This window comes from Lepidochelys kempii, chromosome 14 (assembly GCF_965140265.1).
Source record: "Lepidochelys kempii isolate rLepKem1 chromosome 14, rLepKem1.hap2, whole genome shotgun sequence".
NCBI lineage: Eukaryota > Metazoa > Chordata > Testudines > Cheloniidae > Lepidochelys > Lepidochelys kempii.
The window spans coordinates 2,274,604-2,294,427 of record NC_133269.1 but is presented as its reverse complement, the minus strand read 5'-3'; the positions used below and the strand labels follow the sequence as shown (position 1 = coordinate 2,294,427).

The 19,824-nt window shown below is 55.2% G+C and overlaps 1 protein-coding gene across 5 annotated transcripts in view; it reads right to left on the bottom strand.

Moving 5' to 3' along the window:
• Positions 1-19,824, bottom strand: part of ENDOV (endonuclease V) — a 43,235-nt gene that overhangs the window by 13,082 nt on the left and 10,329 nt on the right. The window contains exons 8-9 of one of the 5 annotated variants that reach the window (XM_073310615.1): positions 15,514-15,590; positions 13,965-14,309 (exon numbers count right to left, since the gene is read on the bottom strand). The exons of 1 other annotated variant lie outside the window; for it this stretch is intronic. In XM_073310615.1, coding sequence (XP_073166716.1) covers positions 14,282-14,309; positions 15,514-15,590 — 105 coding nt within the window. In that variant the 3' untranslated portion in view covers positions 13,965-14,281. Of the gene's footprint in view, positions 1-13,964; positions 14,310-15,508; positions 15,591-16,536; positions 16,694-19,824 lie in introns of those variants that run through there. 3 more of the 5 variants (XR_012154789.1, XM_073310616.1, XR_012154788.1) reach the window with 3 other exon arrangements.

Below are 19,824 nucleotides of genomic sequence, written 5' to 3'. Positions count from 1 at the left end.
CCCCTCTCAGCAGGCACAAGTGGGCAGGCACCAAGAAGTCATAGGGGCCAGGAGCTGCCAGACAGCAGCAGATGTGGTTAGGGATGGGTGAGCCTGGTTCGTAGCCCCTCACATTGCTAGGACAGATCTCACTTCAAAGCCAGCCGCATTGTTTCCTTCCCCCATTTCGGCTGGGCATGGGATACCTTGGCAAGGGGCGGCTGCTATTGCCCTCTTTCCAGCTGGGCGCAGGAGAGCCCGACAGAGAGGATGCTCCCACCAGAGCCCCAGCCCAGATCTATGGACGTGAGGGTTCGGAGAAGCCTCAGCCGAGCATGCTCAGACACCCGAGTGCACGGCCTGAAACCGCTCCCCACGGCTCTAGCAGCTGCTGCCTGGAGCCAGCCCTTCCTTCCCCAGCACATGCAGAGACTTTGCTGTGGGACCCGTTGCTCTGCTCCCCTCCCCTCCCTCCGGAGAGCACAGCCCAGGCCTGGATGCACCCACAGCGGCACGGGGCCATGGCTGGATTCTGTAGCGTTCCCAGCTCAAACCCTGAGAGGACTGAGATAAGCTTTCCCCTTTCAGGAACAAGACCCGGCTCCTCATCCACATGCCCAGGCTGGCATGAAGGCCAGGCAGGTGAGCACCCCAAACCCAATGGCACAGTAGGCAGAGGCCTGGGGCACCTCAAGATGGCTAAAGTACCAGGTTCCCATGAATGGGCACAGGGGAACACCTGTGCACACCCCAGTCCCCTTGTCACCTTCACAGTCAGGCCACAGAAGAGCAAGCATCGTCTCCACCTCCCGGCAGCACGCATGGGAAGGGTGAGCAAGGACCCAGTGAGGGCCCGGGTGGGAGGCTGCCCCCCGGGCATCTGGACGTACTTGTATTTAATGTGGGTTTAGCCCAGATTGTATCTTTGGTGGCTAGATACCTCCAGTCCTCCCTGCTGTCGCTGGAGGGGAGTGTCCCAGAACAGCAGAGCCCTGCTGGGGAGATGTTCCCTCATTCCCCCAGAGGCTGCTCCTCCTCCTCTCAGCCTCCCTGACTGATTCCTGGTTTCCAGAAGAGACCAACTGGCCCTGAGCCCCAAGCCCCACTGAGAAGGTAGACAGCGGGGACCCGGGTTTATATACTGCACAGGTGTTTTACTCCCAAGTGACAGGACGGAGCCTGTCCGCACTCTTCCTGGATCAGCTGGGGCAGAGGTGTACCATGTGCTCTGCCTTTAAAGTCCCAACCTCCCCCACAGCCAGGGCAGCCCAGCCTTGCCCCACTGCAGAGAGCACATCAGTGTGTTCCACCCAGGTAGCTGGGTCACGGGCTCTCCAGGCAGCCCACCCCCAGGGCACTGCCCTATCCAGGTCCCATCGCCCTGTCCAGAGCACTTTAGGCACAGAGGCTCAGGCAGGGATTTCTTGCTACAGTCCAAAGTGCACCATCCTATTTGCTGCCCAGCCCTGACCAGAGTTTAAAGTGCAAAACAGAAGGATTTTGTCCTATTTTGAGAGCAAATCTCAGCTAGGGAATCGCCTCCAACCTATGCAGAAGTTGTTCTAGACACACGGGTTATTCCGAGGATCTGGCTGCTGAATTGTAACTACACTCGCACCTGGGCCCGTAACATATTCCCGAGGGTAGGGGGTTGTGTTAATTTGCTCAGCGACACGTTCTTTTAACTCTGGTGCCAATCTAGGTTTCACTGCTAGGGCTCATGCTCTAGCTTCATGCCTTCAGTCCATGCTACCATAGCCTCGCTGCATCTTCTCCAGAGCCCTGACACCATGCATTGTAGACACAGGGATGCATGTGCCCTTAGGCCTGTGTTTGTACCTCCTGAGAATAAGATGCTCCCGAGCATGTTGCTATTCCTTACAGACAATCACCACATCAAGTTAATCAGAGACCAGTTTACTGGAAACGAAAAGATTCAGGTGACATTTTCCTAGTCAGCTAATTGATACCCAAGTAATTTGTCATGGAAACCTTGTTTCACACCAACTGGATTCCCCAGGCATCCTGTTTCTGCTCACCAGTAACAAGGTCTGTGTGTTAAACAGAGAGCTTTAATCACATTGCTACAAGTTGTAATTTCAAGTGAGTTACAAAGCTACCAGATTTATCACAGACTTTCAGATCCCAAGAGCTCTCTCAAGAATTTGTCTGATATTTTTTAGCTGGTAATGATGCTCTTTACAAAAGGGAGAGATGTTTTTCTTTTAAGTGATGACATGACAACCAGGTTGGCTCCCAAAATGACCTCTCTTCCCTTTTAGCTGCTTGCTGAACCCATGTGATTACTGACATCTAGTTCCCCTCTCAGACACCCCAGTGGTATGCTTTAACCCCTTCACCATGCTCTGTACAAGATGGAAAACTGCCCTGCACAAACCACTAGCCTGAAGATGCATCTCCCCCAAGGAAAGCCTGCTGCATCAGGGAGAAAAGCTAAAGTTCTCGGACGTTCCCCAAGGACCTGCCATGTGCGAGTTTCTCAGGAGGGCTCAATAAATATTATATTACAAATAATCAATGCAACCAGCATGCAAGCAAGAGAACAGCTGGGGCTTCACAGGCAAGGGCACAACAGCCAAGCACCGAGCCCAGGCAAGGTATGAAAAGCACGTCCCTGAGGCAACACTTGGTAACCAGCTCTTGAGAGAGGGAAACTAAATGGAGAGCTTGTCACTCGCAGGCGTTCAGCGGTGCCGAAGTCACGTTCGATACTAACCAACTGGTCCACTGGACAAGGCGTGTGTGTGTGATGAGAGTGTGAATGCATGTGAGGAGGGTGCGTGCGAGGAGAGTGTGGGTGGGTGTGTGCGCTGCGAGAGGGCGTGTGTGTGCGAGGAGGGTGCGTGCAAGGAGGGCGTGGGTGCGTGCGCTGCGAGAGGGCGTGTGCTCCATGGGTGCACGGGGGAGTGGCGGGAAGAGGGAACGGTAATGGAGCCACAGGTCACAGAAATGCTCTGGGGTGAGAGCCGTGGCCGAGAGCCATTTCCTTCACCTACCAAGCCAGCCTGCTCCCTCAGCCTTATCGTCAGCCTGGACATCACACTCCGTATCCGCTGCTGCCTTGACGCCCATGAATCTCGCCTGCCTTTGAGGCCGCACACAAGAGGGGACCCAATACTGAGAAGCAAGTTTGCCAAGCAGGCACAGGGCTGGCTCGGGCTGGCTCTGCCACACAAGGGCCAGGCCCATTGTAACCTTTATCACAGGGAGCAGCTGCTTTGGCAGCAAGGGGCACGGCTGGGCGAGAAGCCGCAGTGGCTTTTGTGCAGGCCAACAGCCACAGCTCTCTGCCAGGTCCCCAGCCATTGCAGGGACCTGTCCTGCTGCTTTATCTGGTGGAAACAGGCCGCTGGGAACAGGTTTATGGCCATGTCTGAGGATCAGTAACAGGCTCCTTAGCAGGCTGGTTTCTCACCCTCCATCTCTTGGGGTTTCTATTACTACAGCCCGTGATCCTCCCGCTCATGCGGCGCTGCTGTGGGACAGCCCATCCACACTGCCCCACGGCCTGGAGGGGAGCTGCCACCGAGGCCAGCCTGCTAGCAACGTGCCTGGCCTCCTTGCTTTGAGACTCCTACTGCCCCCAGGGGAGTTTTAAGCCTCTCCCCTCCAGCCCGAGGAAGGGACACGTGCAGGGCTCCACAGCCTGCCAGCCGAGATTCTCTTCTGGGCCCCATGAGTTAGTGGCAGAACCAGGAACAGAACGCAGGAGTCCGCTGTCTCCTGCTCTGCCCACTAGCCCACACTTCCCCTGCCGCACACCTGCCCTGTGCTGGCCCTTCAGTGCCCGTGAGGCCCCGCCGGCCACCGAACAAGGGCCAGTGAACAGCCATTTGGATCCTTTCAGCTCCGGGGGCTCCCTCCCCTTCTGCTTGAAAAAGAATAAAATAAAGTCTTCTGGCCTTTCCAATCTCCGCTCGGCCGAGCCCAGTCCAGGCTCCTCCATCACTCGAATGGCACTGCACGTAACTACTTCATTTGCTATTAATTTGGATGTCAGAGAAATTTGATTCATTTGCCTTGAATTAACATGCTTTAAAATAAAGCCGTGGGGCAGGCCCCCACTCCAGGCCAGGTGGGGCTGGCAAGGGGAGCAGGCTCGAGGTGGCTTGTTTCCAGGCACACAGAGGACAGGTTACAGCAGCAAAGCACAGGTCCCCTCACCACTCAGACGCAGCCCTGTCGGCATGTTACACTGGACGTGCAGAAATCAGACGCAGCCGAGACCACCCCCGAGGCAGCCGGACGGGATTACCAGAGTGATCCCTGAGACAGGCCCCGCAACTGAGAGTCTTTGGCCAGGCCTGGCCCTGAGTGCGGGAAAGCAGCAAGAAACCTGGAGTCTGGGAAAGAGACAGAGCCGCCAGTCACTTTTCTGTCTCTCGGGGATCGTATAACCCAGTAAACCTGAGACTGAATTAACTAGAGGCCGGTCATTCCCCAGTCTATGCTGTGCCCCATGCACGGCACCGCTGGTTATAGAAACCCGGTTTCCCCCATAGGCGTCAGAGGTCAGGGCAACCCTGCAGCACAACGGGGGTTCCCTGTATTGCAGATGCACCCAGCAGGTGTAGAGTCACCGTCCCAGGCATTAAACCAACCCACTGTTTCAATGCGCGTTACATGTACTCACCTAGGGCTGTCCTCGTAAACAGATAAGTGCCAACTACTGCTGCCAGCTAGTGGAATTACAGCTTTAGGGCAAGGGGTGGAGGGCCATGCTTTTAGTGCTGGAGATCTTGGGTTCAAACCCCGCTAAGCCACAGGGGGACGTAACCACCAGCGTGGTGTCATGGTGGGTTACCATTAAACTAGCATTTCCAGGATGTGGTAAGAAACCTCTCCTTCCTGATAGGAGAGGAACGCCTTATGGGGTCCATCCCGACCCTGCTACAGCCTGGACCTGCCCTCTTCTCCCTGGGGAGAAAGACAGCCCGCGGGGTGGGTGGGGGGTGGCAGCTCTGAGCAGTGATCAGAGTGGGAGAGACGCCACAAGGCGCCACAAGAGACGCCCAGCTGCCTCAGAGATGACCAGCACCTCGGCAGTAAACCAGTGCCAACCTGCCCTCCACTCACTGACAGGCTGCATGGAAGCAGCTTGTCAGCTAACCAGGAGTCTAGTCAAATGCCAGGCAGCTGAGCTCAGTTTCCACTGAGCATGATGTGAGCGCTGGTGGAAGGAGCTGGCTTGACAGACAGCACTTTCCAGGGCCAGTTATCCACTGAGCAGGGGCAGCCCAGGTACTACCCCCTGGCCCAACCCAGTTCCAGAGACAGCATCTCCCTGGGCAAATGGGGGTTAACGCCACACCCAGCTAAGCCCTCGCCTCTCTGCTAGGAAGAGCAGATGTCAGGGACATGGACACCTGCCCGTTACCTCTGTTCACACAGGAGCTCCCTGAGGCAAAGGACTTTGCAGCCAATACTAACGTGGCTCAGACTTGAGCCACCCACCTACAGATCCCCAGCCCCATAGCCTGGTCCATCCAGCACCCCCCTCCTTACTTCACACACTCCAACTCGAGCCCATGCAGAGCAGGAGACCCCTCTCCAAGGGGACCCTGTTCACTGTGCACTGGGTCACCACCGAGGTGGCTCTCGCCTGGACCGTTCATGGCATTGATGGGGAACCGCGCGCCCCAGGGCTGGTGCGGTGAGGTCAGGCACCCTACTGAGGTCTCGGGCCAGCGCCTCAAAGCTACAGACATGAAGACAGACATTGGGCTGCACTAACTCCCTCTGTTCTGAGACAGCCACACGAGAAATCTGAGGGGAAACTCAGCTGCCTGATTTGTGCATCAAGTCTCCTCGGGCTCAAGGCCCATGACAAAATGAAACTAAGGGGTTCTACGTTCCGGAGGTCCTGGTTTCTTCTCTGAGTGCTGACAAGCCTTAGGAGTGTCACTGCCAGTGAGTGCAATATAACTGCTAGCCTGGTGCTGCCCAGCAGGGTGAATGGTCACCTGCGTGCCTGGATCCCAGAGTCAGTCTTAACTTGAATTACCAATTTCCCAGTTACAGGAGCCCAACACAGGGCTCTGGTTACGGAGCCCCCAAGGGAGGGCCCATGAGCAGCTTGTGAATATGATGTCTCTGAAAACCACACAACCATGCACCCTGCACAGACAATGTGCATGGGAGGCTGCGTGGGGGCAGGCCAGGTGGATCCAATCAGTTCCAAGAACAGACTAAAGCATGCTTTCCAAAAACCAGTCACATGGAGCAGAGAGGAGACTCAGCTGTGCTCTGCAGAGGCACCCCCAGCCTGGTAGCGTTTGCAAGGCCGAATGGGAGCCATGGATCTAGCACAGAAGGTGCCGCAGGGAGTTGGGGACACTTGGAGGGGTTCTGGATTTCATAACCGTTAGACATGTTGCTCAATATTCGGTCTGCGTGGCCTGGATGAAACCAGCCAGACCCTGGCTCCAGAGCCATGTCCAGGACCTGCCCCTACATTAGCTGAGCTCTGTGCTAACACAGGCTAGAGCTCAGTCTGACCAGGTGAGGACAATCTGCCCCCTGCTTTCCCCCCAACCCACCTTCAGGGGACAAAGGGGGACCCACTGGGGAGGTGCAAGGCCTGCATTGTTCCCACAAAGACTACTCTCCCTTGGGAGGCTAAAGAACCAGCCGCTGTGGCTTTCTCTGGCTTTAACCTCAGCTCTTTCCCCACGGAACCTGGCTGCAAAAAGCAGATCCCCAGTGTACCAGAGGAACTGGACTCCATCTCCTCCACCTGCCATCTCCTCACTCTCTACCCCCCATTTCAGTTTCTCTCTCGCTCTCATTCCCACCCTGCTCTCTCAGCTCTTTGAGAGCTCTGAATTTATGACTCATTAGAATATTACGAGATAGCAGCTTTCCTAAATGCACCTGCCCTGGCACATGTTGGGTCTTGTGTGAAATCTGAGATGGATCCTACCAGCTCCGTATTTGTAATTCCCACGCCCTGGCCTGGAAGCCAGAAGGGAGTAGGATCCCTGGACACTGCAACTCTAGGTGGCATCACTGCTTTTCATTGATAGGAAGTCTCATTTGCAACTCACTGTCCAGCAAGCCCGTCCCAAGGCTTGGCTCACCCACCGGGCCAGGGGAATCTTCATACGTTGAGCATGATGCAGAAACTTCCCCATGGTTACTAAGAGATATGCAAAGAACTCTCCAGGGTGTTGATGGGAGAACAGACCTCCTACCAACTGGATAACAGTCTCCACGGGGGCAAGGGAAGGAATACAGTCCACCAGGACAAGAGAATCTCTAGCAGGCAGAAGGTTAGAGAGAGGATGATCCACAAGAATTTACTCAGGAAGGACTCACAGCTCCACATTCTGAGGAAGTTTTGTGCATTGACAAAGCTATTGCATAGAATCATAGAACTGGAAGGGCCCTCGAGAGGTCATCCAGTCCAGTCCCTGAACTCCAGGCAGGACTGAGTATTATCTAGACCATCCCTGACGCGTGTTTGAACAACCAGCTCTTAATCTCCAAATACAGAGATTCCACAACCTCCCTAGGCAATGTATTCCAGTGCTTAACCACCCTGACAGGAAGCTTTGCCTAATGTCCAACCTAAACCGTCCTTGCTGCAATTGAAGCCCATTGTTTCTTGTCCTAGCCACAGAGGTTAACAAGAAGAATTTTTCTCCCTCCTCCTTGTAACAACCTTTTATGGCCTTGAAAACTGTTATGTCCCCTCTTAGTTGTCTCTTCAATAGACTAAACAAGCCCAATTTTTTCCAATCCTCCCTCATAGGTCATGTTTTCTAGACCTTTAATCATTTTGTTGCTCTTCTCTGGATTTTCTCCAATTTGATCACATCTTTCCTGAAATGTGGTGCCCAGAACTGGACACAATACTCCAGCTGAGGCCTTACCAGTGCAGAGTAGAGCGGAAGAATTACTTCTCGAATCGTGCTTACAACACTCCTGCTAATACATCCCAGAATGACATTTGCTATTTTTGCAACAGTGTTACCCTGTTGACTGATATTTAGCTTGTGGTCCACTACAAACCCCAGATCCCTTCCTGCAGTACTCCTTCCTAGGCAGTCATTTCCCATTTTGTGTGTGTGCAACTGATTATGCCTTCCTCAGGGGAGTACTTTGCATTTGGCCTGATTGCATTTCATCCTATTTACTTCAGACCCTTTCTCCAGATCATTTTGAATTTTAATCCTGTCCTCCAAGGCACTTGCAACCCCTCCCAGCTTGGTATCATCCACAAACTTTATAAGCGTACTCTCTAGGCCATTCTCTAAATCATTCATGAAGATATTGAACAGAACTGGACCCAGGACCGATCTCTATGGGACTTCCAGCATGACCGTGAACCACTGACAACTACTCTCTTGGAACGGTTTTCCAACCAGTTATGCACCCACCTTATAGTAGCTCCATCTAGGTTGCATTTCCCTAGTTTGTTTATGAGAAGGTCATGTGAGACAGTATCAAAAGCCTTACTAAAGTCAAGCTATACCACGTCTTCCACTCCTGCCCCTTCACAGGGCTTGTTACCCTGTCAAAGAAAGCTATCCGGTTGGTTTGACATGGATTTGTTCTTGACAAATCCATGCTGTTACTTATCACCTGATTATCTTCTAGGTGGTTGTAAACTGAGGGCTTGACTCTTTGCTCCATTATCTTCCGGACACTGAAGTTAGATTCCCTAGTTTACAAGCCAATTAGACAAAGACTTGGCTAATCTCCCACTGCGCTCAGAGGGCCAGAAGCAGAGACCAAACACAGAGATTTTCCCATTGAGGAGCGGATTCATTTAACCTCTCTCAGGCTTTGGCAGCTGAAAGAACTAGTGCCCAGCACAGGTACAAAACCACCCCACCCCACCACTGTTATGGGGCAGGGAGGCACTCACACCTTTAGCGCTTCAGAGACAACTGCAGCATCTCAGCACAAAGGGGACAAGGCTGGGGATCCAATCTTAGAGCGGCCTTAACCTAACATCACCTGACTCCAGGAAATTCAGCAGCACCCAAGATAGCAGGGAGCGTGGGGGCAAGTGGTAAAGGGGGCCATTCCCTCTGAGAGAACAGACTCACTGCTCTGAGCACATCAACGCACAGAAATACAGAGAGACCTTAGCTCCCCTCACCTGACCCTAGAGCAATGCAGCTGGCCCCGCAGCAACCCAGGGTTCATTGGTCTGGGACTCAGCAGGCCCTTGTGTGATACAGGGGATCTGGGGATGAACTCAGCAGAGGAAAGACTCCCAGAAGCCATGGGAGCAGAGCAGAAAGATTTTCATGGTCCTGCCCAATTGAGACATTAGCTCCAGCTGAGCCCAGTTCCATTCCCTGAGGCTGGATTCCCCAGCAAGCCCGTCACAATGCCTAGGAGCAGATCATGTGCCCTCTCCCTGCAGGGCCTGTCCCCCCGGTCCCACGGGGGGTTTACATTGCAGGTGCTGGGAGATCCCTAAGGACTGAACTGCAGCTTTCAGACACTCACTCATTTCCCTTGCATAGTCAGGCCAGGGGGAGCTGTGGTTCCACCCTCTGACAGGAAGTGACAGGCAAAGGCTGGCTGCAAAGCAACTTTCTACGGGGTGATTGACAGGGAGGGGGCCAGCTGCTGCAATCACAGTGCTAACCTACAGAGGCTATTTCCAGGTTCCTCCTCCCCCCACCCAGTGCACCTGGGTCACCCTGAGTGTCTCCTGGTTTCTCTCCTGTGTTCTCTGGCTTCTGTATAGCTGGTCTAAGTGAAGAGATTAATGTACAATGAAATACTGGGACAAAGCAGAGCTGGGGAGAAGCACCTGGGATCTCACACACTCACTGGTTCCCAAGTGATGAAAAACTCAGCATGCTGGCGGGGCTGGCCCAGGGGGGACTAGCAAATGAGGGCCAAAGTAAACTCCATTAGTATCCTGCCTAAGGGATTTAGGAGCACATGTCCCATTGACTTTGAATGGGATGTGTGTTCCTACAACCATTAGGCACTTTTGAGACTCCCCCTAAGTGGCCCAGCTAGGTCATTGCTCCAAAGAAGAAGCCAGTGAATCTTGCTAGCAGGTAACAGCTCGTTAGTGACCCACCTGAATTAAGCTCTCTCTGACTGCCAGGGGTGCGTGGGCTGGAACTGCCCCTGGGGAATGGATCTCCACAGCTTGGGTACTGCAGTGTGACAAGTCACCCCCTTCACCAGGAAGGCCACTTCTCACCCCGGGTGGGCCAGGCCCAGCTCAGAAAGTGCTTCCAAACCTGCCGACAGCAGGGGACCCCCCTCCCCGGGAGCAGCGGGAAATGTGCGCGCCAACCCCCTGGTGTGGAGAGCAGGCTGCTCTGTGCCCCTTAGCTGCAGCCCGGGCTGAGGCATGTGGGAGGGTTCCCCCCTCATCCTCTTTAACAGGATACTCGCTATGGACTCTTCCCTGGATTCCCTGTGCCCATGCCCCCCTCAACACCAGGTGTAGGTGCCTCACCTGTCCCCTTCTGCAGGGAAGCAGCCACTCCAGCCCTAGCCAGGAGTTTGTGGCAGGTGAGGGGAGAAAGTTTTATGCCGAATATTGGGGTCTGCAGCCAGGACTCCCCAGACTTTGCAAGGGGAGCAGCTTTGTGCACGTGCAGTCTAACACTGGAAACATAGAGTGTCTATTGCAAGTATCGTACCGGGGCTGAAATGCCCCCATGGCTGCATCCATGACAAGATGGTGCATGGGCAGCACATTGCAACTCACATGAGAAATGCAAGGAGGGGACCTGAGAAATGCCCCCACTGCTCACCCTCTGCTAAATGCCCAGGACACAGCCAGGCTTGGGGGAGTGTTAAGAGCTGGTTGCTTCTTGCTTCAGGACAGTGGGGTGGGAGGAGGTATTGTTTCATGGTCTCTGTGTGTATATAATGTCTTCTGCAGTTTCCACGGTATGCATCCGATGAAGTGAGCTGTAGCTCAGGAAAGCTTATGCTCAAATAAATTGGTTAGTCTCTAAGGTGCCACTAGTACTCCTTTTCTTTTTGCGAATACAGACTAACACGGCTGTTACTCTGAAACCTGCTTCAGAGATGTCAACCCAGTGCACAAATGGAGGCCTGAACAATGCATCACTCTTCTCCAGCCTTCCCATCTCCAGTCCAGCCACAGTGCAAAGCAGAGCAGGGTGGGGAAACCAACCAGCCCCTTTCTTTGCTGTGCTGTAGACTTTCCTTCAAACGGGTGTGATGCACCTTGGGGAAAGGCACTCTGATTTCATTGAGAAAAGAACATGGATGGGTGGGTGGGTGGCTGGATGGATCTAGCCCATGGGGTGAGCTCCCCATCTGGCAGCATGGGTATGCCATCAGCTGTGTACAGCTGGCACGCGCTCGTTAAGCCAGATTGACTTTGCTGTTGCACAGAGAGATCTCCACCGATGCTAATTACACTCATAATAATCCTCCCTTGTAACCGTGTGTGAGCTGCAGCCGCTCCCCTCACCAGCCACTCCGATTATGAGTCCCTGTCAAGTTCTCCACCCCCTCCGTCCGTCCGCCCCCGTGAGGTCTGAGCGATGGCGCTGGCTTTGGCTGGCATTAGAGGAGCACAGGTGGCCCTGCCAGCTGCAAGGCCTTTAGCTCTCGTTGGCCCCCGACAGCTCTGGGTCTTTTCACAGTTTGTTCAGTGGAGGATCAGCGAGGAGGCGAGTGTGGGAGTGTTTGCTCAGCCGTTTCATTGGCTTCTCGAGCTGGCATTCAGCACTGGTCCTGGGCTTTCAGGAGGTGCTGCCCAGAGGCTGGTCCCAGGGACGTGGCGGGGTCAGAGCCGGCATTGTGCCTGTCAGATGAGGAATGGAGCCGCACGTTGCTTGGGAGGACTTGCACAGCATGCAGCCAGCGCTCCGCCTGGCGTCTCCCCCATCCCCGCTTGCGATGGGGGTCAGACACTAAATCAAATGCCACCCTCTTTCCTTCTCTGTCTGCTGGCCCCTCTTGCCCACACACGTCGCCATGATCAAAGGAGTCCAGCCTTGCTCTGAAGGACGGGGGGCCCTGCTGCCTGAGAGCCAGCACGCACTAGCAGAGGGAGCGTCCTGTCCCCGGGCGCTGCAGCTTTGCCCCACCATCAGCCTTGCACCCCACGCCCCATCGTCGGCCACTGGACACCCCCCCCACTGCAGGTGGGTGGGTGGTGGGCGAACAGGGATCCGGCCAGCAGCAGAACCCACCAGTACTGATGGGGGGAGGTGGGGGGGGAGGGAGAGAAAATATGGGACAATTTGCCCATTTTTAAGAAGAAGTCAGGACCCCTGCAGGAGGGCTTAAATACAGGACTGTCCCTTTAAAAATGGGACATCTGGTCACCCTAGCCCAGGCTCCTGGGGACAAGAAAGGAGTTTGCTCTCTCTCCTTAGTTTCTAATGGGGCAGTGCTAATAGGCTCAGTAAGCCAGGGCCCCACGGTGCTGGGTGCTGTACTGACCCAGAGAAGAGGCTGGATTGTTCTTCACTAAAATTTAGCCAGAGCAGCACCCAGCTGGAGACAGAAAAGAACGACAAAGAACTATAGCAGGGTAAACGTGCACTGCCGAGCCTGGGACAGAACCCAGGAGTTCTGACCCCCCAGCCCCAACCACTAGAGAATGTGCCCTTCCGTCCCTTGGATGTAATCACACCCGGGGACATTTTCTGAAGACAGCTTTGTATGAGAGGAACAACATGGAGGGGGACCTGAACTGGGGGAGTGCCTAACGACTAGGCTAAAGGTTATACAGGAGGCCCTGCCCGGTTGTTTTGTGGAGTCAGACAGCCTCTGAGCACACTGAATGGATCAGGTCCTGCATGCAACTTGGGCAGCCAGCCAGCTTCCCCTGGTTCAATGCTCACTCTGGGGCTCAGGTGAGAGATGGGGCCTGCAGAAGGGCTGCAGCACACTGTTTAGCAGCAGAAACAAGCAACAGGGAAATTTTACAGCAAACCGTTCTGCGCTGAGTGGGCTGAGGGGCCTACAGTGTTTGGCAGCAGCTGTGGGGGAGTGTTGGGAATTGCAGCAGTGCCTAAACCCAGGACTGTGTGGATCCCACCAAACTGCTGAACCCAATCCCCGAACCCAGCCCTACAGGGAGAGGCTTCCACGCCGCAAATCGGACTAGGATGGCGGGGCTGATTCAGGCGCTGTTTGTTCTTCGTTTGGTAGCCAATGTGAAGGTTCACAGGCTGCATGGTGTCTGTCCAAGCTCGTTAGCCAGCAAGCAGCTGTCCCAGTAACCTGACTCCAAGCCCCCGACTCCATTCAGGCTATTGGACCCCCTGCCCGGGCGTTATCTGGCTCCTTGCTATGGAAGGCCACTTCTGTTCATTTCTTTGTGAAGCGTTGGCCTGTGCCATTGGCTGTGAGGAGGGTCACTAGAACAATGTGAATCAACAAGGCTGGCTGTGTGGATGCTGCTGCCAGCAAGGCTCACCCTGCAGGTCCCATGGGGACTGACAAACCTGCGGCACCATTTACACAGAGGCAAGATTTCTTGCATAAGGCTACCAAGTTCGGTAACTGACAACAGGCAGGGCAGCAGCCATTGAGACCTGCTTGACCTGTGTACCAGGAAGCCTGTTTGCTTCCCAGGGATCCAAATTCAGGTGTTAGAGCCTAGCAGCTCCCCTCCTCCAGACCATGCAGCAGATTGTTGGCTCCCGCACCTCCCTTGCGATTTACACGCCCACCCAAAACACAGAGTCCTCTGCCCGTCTGTCAGGACTAGCAGGAGCTAGTTATTGGGCTTCTGTTCCCCTGAGATGTGTGAAGTGACAGCAATTGCACAGACTGGAGGAGGGGGAAGGAAAGGGTAAAAGGAGGATGGGGAGCGGCGAGCCCATGAGACTGTCACTAAAGGGATGGCAAGAGGCCAGTGTCAAACTGGGAGCTTCATGCTGTTTTTAACTCATTGTTTGTTAATAACTCCCCCCCCCCAAAGCGAATTCTCACAGTCTTGCAGCAAATAATCTCTCTCTTGACTCAAACACTGCTTTGTTAGTGTACGAGAGCTGGTGAGAATTTATTTTTACAGAGTGTGTTTTCAAAATTGGAATATAAAATATTCTCTAGAATTTACAAACCATCAAACACTGGGGCTCCTGCCCCATTAGCAGAGCCCAGGGGGACACAGTCTCCTGGTTTCTCTCTGGTCATCCTGGCTTTTCACCCCATGAATTACCCTGAGTTCCTGGCGTGGACGGTTAGTCACGGTGCCCTGTAGAGGCTTGCTGGAAAGGAGGTCTTGGAGCTCTGATCCCAGAGGGGGTGGAAGGCTCAAGTTCACACTGGGGCTGGACAGTGTCTTCCTGGTGCCAAATTAATGCTTGGGCTCAGCTTCTTCCTTCCTTGATCAAGAACAAGGAAAGGTCACAAAGAGTAAAAAAAGCCAAACCATCCTAGGTAACTCCCTGCTACTCTGGGAACTGGAAGGAGAGATACAGGAGCTCTGGGGCACCATCTTCAGACACTGGTGCTGATATCTCATGCCATGAGTTTGGGGTCTCAACTCGGTGCATGCATTTGCTGGGACTGTCAGCATCTGCCCAGGACTGGCCCAGCAGGAAAGTGCTGCAAATCGGGATTGAGGGGCAGCAGCCAAGTCATGGGGGTGGGGATCTTGGGCTTGGATTAGAAGGCAGGGCCGGTACGGTGCGTTGCAGAGCTGTGTGGAGATGCCAGGCAGGACAAGAGCAGGGCAGTGGAGCAGGCTGTGGTTCATAGGTAGCGTTGTTCCTGCAGGATCTGAACATCGCCTCCCCCCATCAGCAGTATCAGAGTGTCACATGAACCAGCACCAGCCTCCACACCACACCCAGCTGTGTCCTGGTCCTTATGATCCCCTCGAGAGCAGATCAGCCTGGGAGACCTGGGAGCAATTTGCCCCTCACTAACCAGGCTAATCTCCATGCATTTTTATTGTCCTGGATCTCTCCAGCCCCTTATTTGCGCAGGTGACTGTAGCACTGAGAGAATCCGGCTATGAGCTGCCAGAAACTGCGCTGAGAATGTTGCCTCTATCTCTAAATACAAAGGGCCCGGCAGGGCAGGGGGTTGATATAAAGAGAACGGTTTAGAGCAGAGTTCTGCTCTCACTTATTCCGGACATCAGAGGGGTTTCTCTGGATTTACATCAATATACCAGGGCAGAATCCAGCCCTACTTTACAAAAGAATGAGGTGGCCTGGCCCTTTCTTTATTCATTAAGGCCCAGAGGCGAGCTCCTCGAAGGGTATTTCTGTCCACCCTCACATCACACCCGGGGACCGTTCACTTTGCTTATCATGTACACCGGAAACAGACAAAATCCCCAGTGACCTGCCACAGTCTCGTGGTCCAGTCAGCCCAGGACGCTGCACCTTCGGCGGGAACACATGGTGCAGCACAGACGGTGCCCGTCGGAAATCTCCTGCTCCGCGGGGGCAGCATGCGCCCTGCAGCCCTTTATCCTACCTTGTTACCCCGACTGTCCCTTTAATGCCATTACCCAAGAGCATTACATGAGCAGATCCCCTCTGGACGTGCGGTTGCTTAGGCTGCCCACACACCTACCTCCCTGGCCCAGGAGACGTGCCCCCCAGTGGGGAGGACAGGTGCTTCCGGATGTACTCTCTGGATCTGATGTCAGCCTGGAATTGGGGAGGAGATGGATTAGCGAAGACTCAAGACTTGATTGGTCAGACCGCCCCACGCCCGCCGCTCTCTAATGAACTGTGCCAGGCAGATGCTCTCAGGCAGCTGCACAGGCCAGGAGGGGGAGTCACTCCGCAGGGCCCTGGTGTGCTGTCCGTGTGCAGCATTCACCCCCTCTGCAAGTGAGAGGGGCGTGAAGGCTCAGCCCTCTTCCCCCCCCCCCCAAGCTATCTACAGCATACGGCTGGCAGTCCCGGGTAGGGCTCTCGCACAAGTAGGGACCACCCCCCCCCCCGCCTCCCTGACCTTATCCCGCTCCATTCAGTCCCTCTGCCTCAACTGCACCTGGGCTGAGAAGACAAAGACCCAAAATGGAGGAGAAGGGTCTGAGCCCAGGCAGCCTTAGCTGCAGCGCAGTTCATTGTGGAAGCAGAAATGAGATTTCCTAAAGCCCAGCTCCCCATTTCTGCATTTACCACAACGGAAGGCAGCAAGGCATAGAGTGGGCAGCGGGTGCACACCATTCAGTGCCAAGGGCCAGCTCTGCCCTGGCCCTCTCCCAAGCGCTGAGGATGGGGGGCAACGGCAACAAAGCACAGGGGTAACAGCCAGACAGCTCAGCTGGGAGAGCAAATCCCCATCAAATCTCTCCAGCTCTCGATGCACAGTCCAGGAGCTCTGGTGAGTTCAGCTGGCCTCTGCCAGAGGCCTCTAAGAGACCTGAGTGGCTGGGATGTCCAATAGAAATACAATTCACATATCTCCCCTACCCCCACGGCAACCTGTGAGCCTCTGCACAGCTCATACCATACCCAGCCCTCACCCGACGGGCATCTACCCCAGCTCCTCCTCAGCTCTGACGCCCTCAGATGTGGTGCAGGGACATGACAGGCCAGTCTGGACTTACGGCGGCCAGGGGCAAAGCAGGAGGTGGACGCTGACCTGCCGAGTGAATCCAGACCCCTGGCAATTGCTGAGGTGAAGGGGAAGCGACCCAAGTTATTTCCCAGCTGCCCCGTGCACCCAGCCCATGGAGAAGCAGAGCAGCACTGCACGCTCCCCCTCGGCAGGACACCTGGAAGCAGAGACTGGATTGCACCTTGGGAGAAGAGGAAGAGTGGGGGTGGGACCCGAAATTCCAGCAAAAGGCTCAGCAGCCCCACCCACGGTGTGGAGGGGTGGGCAGTCCTTGTACTCCCCCTTGCAGTGCTGCAGGGGTGCCCCACCTTCAGGGTCCCAACTGGGGCAGCAATGGGTTTGCTTTAGCAGCCTCGGGCAAGGCGAGAGCAACGCACCTAACAAACTAGCATATCCCCTTTTAACAAGGCTTCAATTCACAGTCCATAAGGCCCTCACCTCAGGACAAAGGCTCTCGTTAGGCTGGTCTGCTTGATGAAACAATGCCCGCCCACCCACTGCAGCTGCAGGCTTCTGCTCCCCTCTCTCTTGCTCGGCTTCCTGTTCCTGTTAATATAGCCCAGCCCTAGGGCAGGGCCTCTGGTTACATCCCAGGCTGTCTCAGACTCATAGGGTATGTCTACACTGCAATCAGACACCCACGGCTGGCCCGTGCAGCTAACTTGGGCTCGCGGGGTGGTTTAATTGCAATGTAGACTTCTGGGCGCAGAGCCTGAGCTCTGGGACCATCTCACCTCACAGGGTCCTAGAGCCCGGACTCCAGCTCAAGATCAATACACTCAGGTCTTTCTCCTCCTCTGTGGCTTCCAACTGATCCATCCCCAGCTTACAGCAAAAATTCTTATTGTTAGTCCCTAAGTGCATGACCTTGCACTTTGCACTATTAGATTTCATCCCATTTCCTCACTCCAGTTTACAAGGTTATTCAAATCTTCTCGTACGATATTCCGGTCCTCCTCCATATTGGCAATACCTCCCAACTTTGTGTCATCCGCGAATTTTATTAGCACACACTCACTTTTTGTGCCAAGGTCATGAATGAAAATGTTAAATAAGGTTGGTCCCAAGACTGATCCTTGAGGAACTCCACTAATAACCTTTCTCCAGCCTGACAGTTCACCTTTCAGTATGACCCCCCGTACTCTCCCTCTTAGCCATAAGCTCCAACCTGTCCCTTCAAGGTGTAGTACACTCCTTCATGCCTAGAGCAGCCTAACTGGCTTCTCCCTCTGTCCACAAGAACCTCCTCGATGGGGGTGCAAAGCCCCCTCCAAATGGAACTGCAGGAAAGAGTGATGCTTTGCACAGCCCCAGGCCTCAGACCCAGCATGAGCTCCATCTGAACTGTCTCGTCCTATTGGGGCACACACACAGGAGACAGAAAAGACCTGTCAGAACCCCAAGGGCAGGGTAGAGTCCTTGAGAGAGCAAACCAGTCTCCCTCCCCACAGAGACGGGTATTTAGTGATGCCAGGTGCAGGGAGTGGGGGAGGGCGAGAAAGCTCTTTTGGGGGGCTGCTCCCTGAAACACCAGGGAGGTCTGACACCGCTGCCTTAGCCTGGCCTGAACAGCTAGTGCTGGCCTGGACAGTAGCTGCACCTTCGAGCCGCAGCCCTCACTGCAACCCCCTTGCTACAGCCATTGGGCCCGGCCACAGAGGGAAGGAAGCTTGGAAGGACCAGTGCCCCTCTGCCCACAGGAAGCTGCTGGGAGCCACGTCTGTCTGACCAGCAGCACAAAGGCCCTGTGGCAATTTTGCCCTGCCAGCACCCGGCCGTGTGTCTAGCAGCTCCCTCCTTGTGCTGGAAACAGGCAGGCGGGGAAGGAAGTGCTGGGGCGTTTTAATTGCTTTTTCCTGGAGTGGCAGCGAGAGCTGCTGGGTCAGGGACGCCCCGGGTGGAGGCGTTCGCTGTCTATAGACACTGGACTCTGAGCTCCCTCCCCACCTGCCGCTCCCAGCATGAGGATAGCTACCATGTGAGCCAGCCGCGCTGGGAACATTCCCACCCTGCTCCTGGGAGGAGCATCGCGAAGGGGCAGCAGAGCTGGGCTATGGCAGAAGTGTCACTTGCTCCCACATCGCAGCCGTCCACGCATGCACTGTCCCCCCCAGCCATGGTAGACGTGGCCACACCCGTCCCTCTAGCCATGCCCAGGGCGGCTGCAGCAGCAGGGCAAACTTTACTCACACTGTCCCTCCAGCAGCCTCGGCCTCAGCAGGAGGGAGCCCCGTCCAGGGACAAGAGGGTCATTTGGTCTCCCTGGCTGTTTCAGTCTTGGGCCCCACGGCTGAGAGTGAGACCAGGGCCCCACTGGTGCCAGCAGTGGCGGTGGCTATAGGGTTGCAGACACCTGTCCATTGGGAAGGGGGCTGAGACCCAGCAAGGCGCTGCACACCAGCCAGCTAACAGCTGGGAACGACTTGCCTGGGGCTGGATTTGAACTGGTGACTTACGGGCAAAAGGTTCCGTGTCCCACTGAGAGCTAGGCTAGTTCTGGGAATGAGTCTCCCTCCCCAGCTCTGGGCTGCAGGGCGAGGTCACACACCAGCCCACACCTGAGCCAGTTGCATCGGCCTGCCAGGACGACGCAGGGCTGAGTTGGCTGGGGAAGCCGCTCCCAGGCTGAGAACAGAGGCTGCCGGAAGACCTTTGCGCTTGTCTTTTCAATGTACACTTTGGGCTGCGTGGGGGCGGGAGGGCTCTCGCCGGGATGGCAGAGTGGGGTGGACCACAGGCTCACATGGCTTCCCCCCTCCCTGCTGCTTCGCCCCCCCCCCCCCCCATCCCCGGAATGGTCTCCGTGCCCATGTCTGCCTCAGCCCCCTCTCTCAAACCCACTCTGCATTGCCAGCGTGACTGCCCCTTCCCCTCCAGGGCCACTACCCTGGAGAGAGCCATTCTGAATCAGGGAAAGCAAACAGGAAATCGCCCACTCGCCCCACCGGAGGAGAAATGCCACTCAGTGCCCACCAGAGACAGCAGGACAGTGAGGAGCCACTAACTTGGTGTGTTTCAGGAGTTTTTTCATGGGAACATCTCAGGCAAAGACGCACAGATGACAAGGTGGGCTCTACAAGGGGGTGGGGATCAGAAGGCCAGTCGCCCCTGCCTGTGTTCTCATAGGGACTGTTCTAACGGACACAACCATCCTGCCTGCACCTCCCTGCACAGAACACTGAGACAATCAGCTGGCCCTTTGCTACCTGCAAGCAGCCGCCCTCTTCACCAAACAGGCTAGACACCTTTATTCTCTTTTTCCTTAGGGTTCTCAGACACACAGTTCCCTCCTGCGCTACCAAAGCCCCAGAG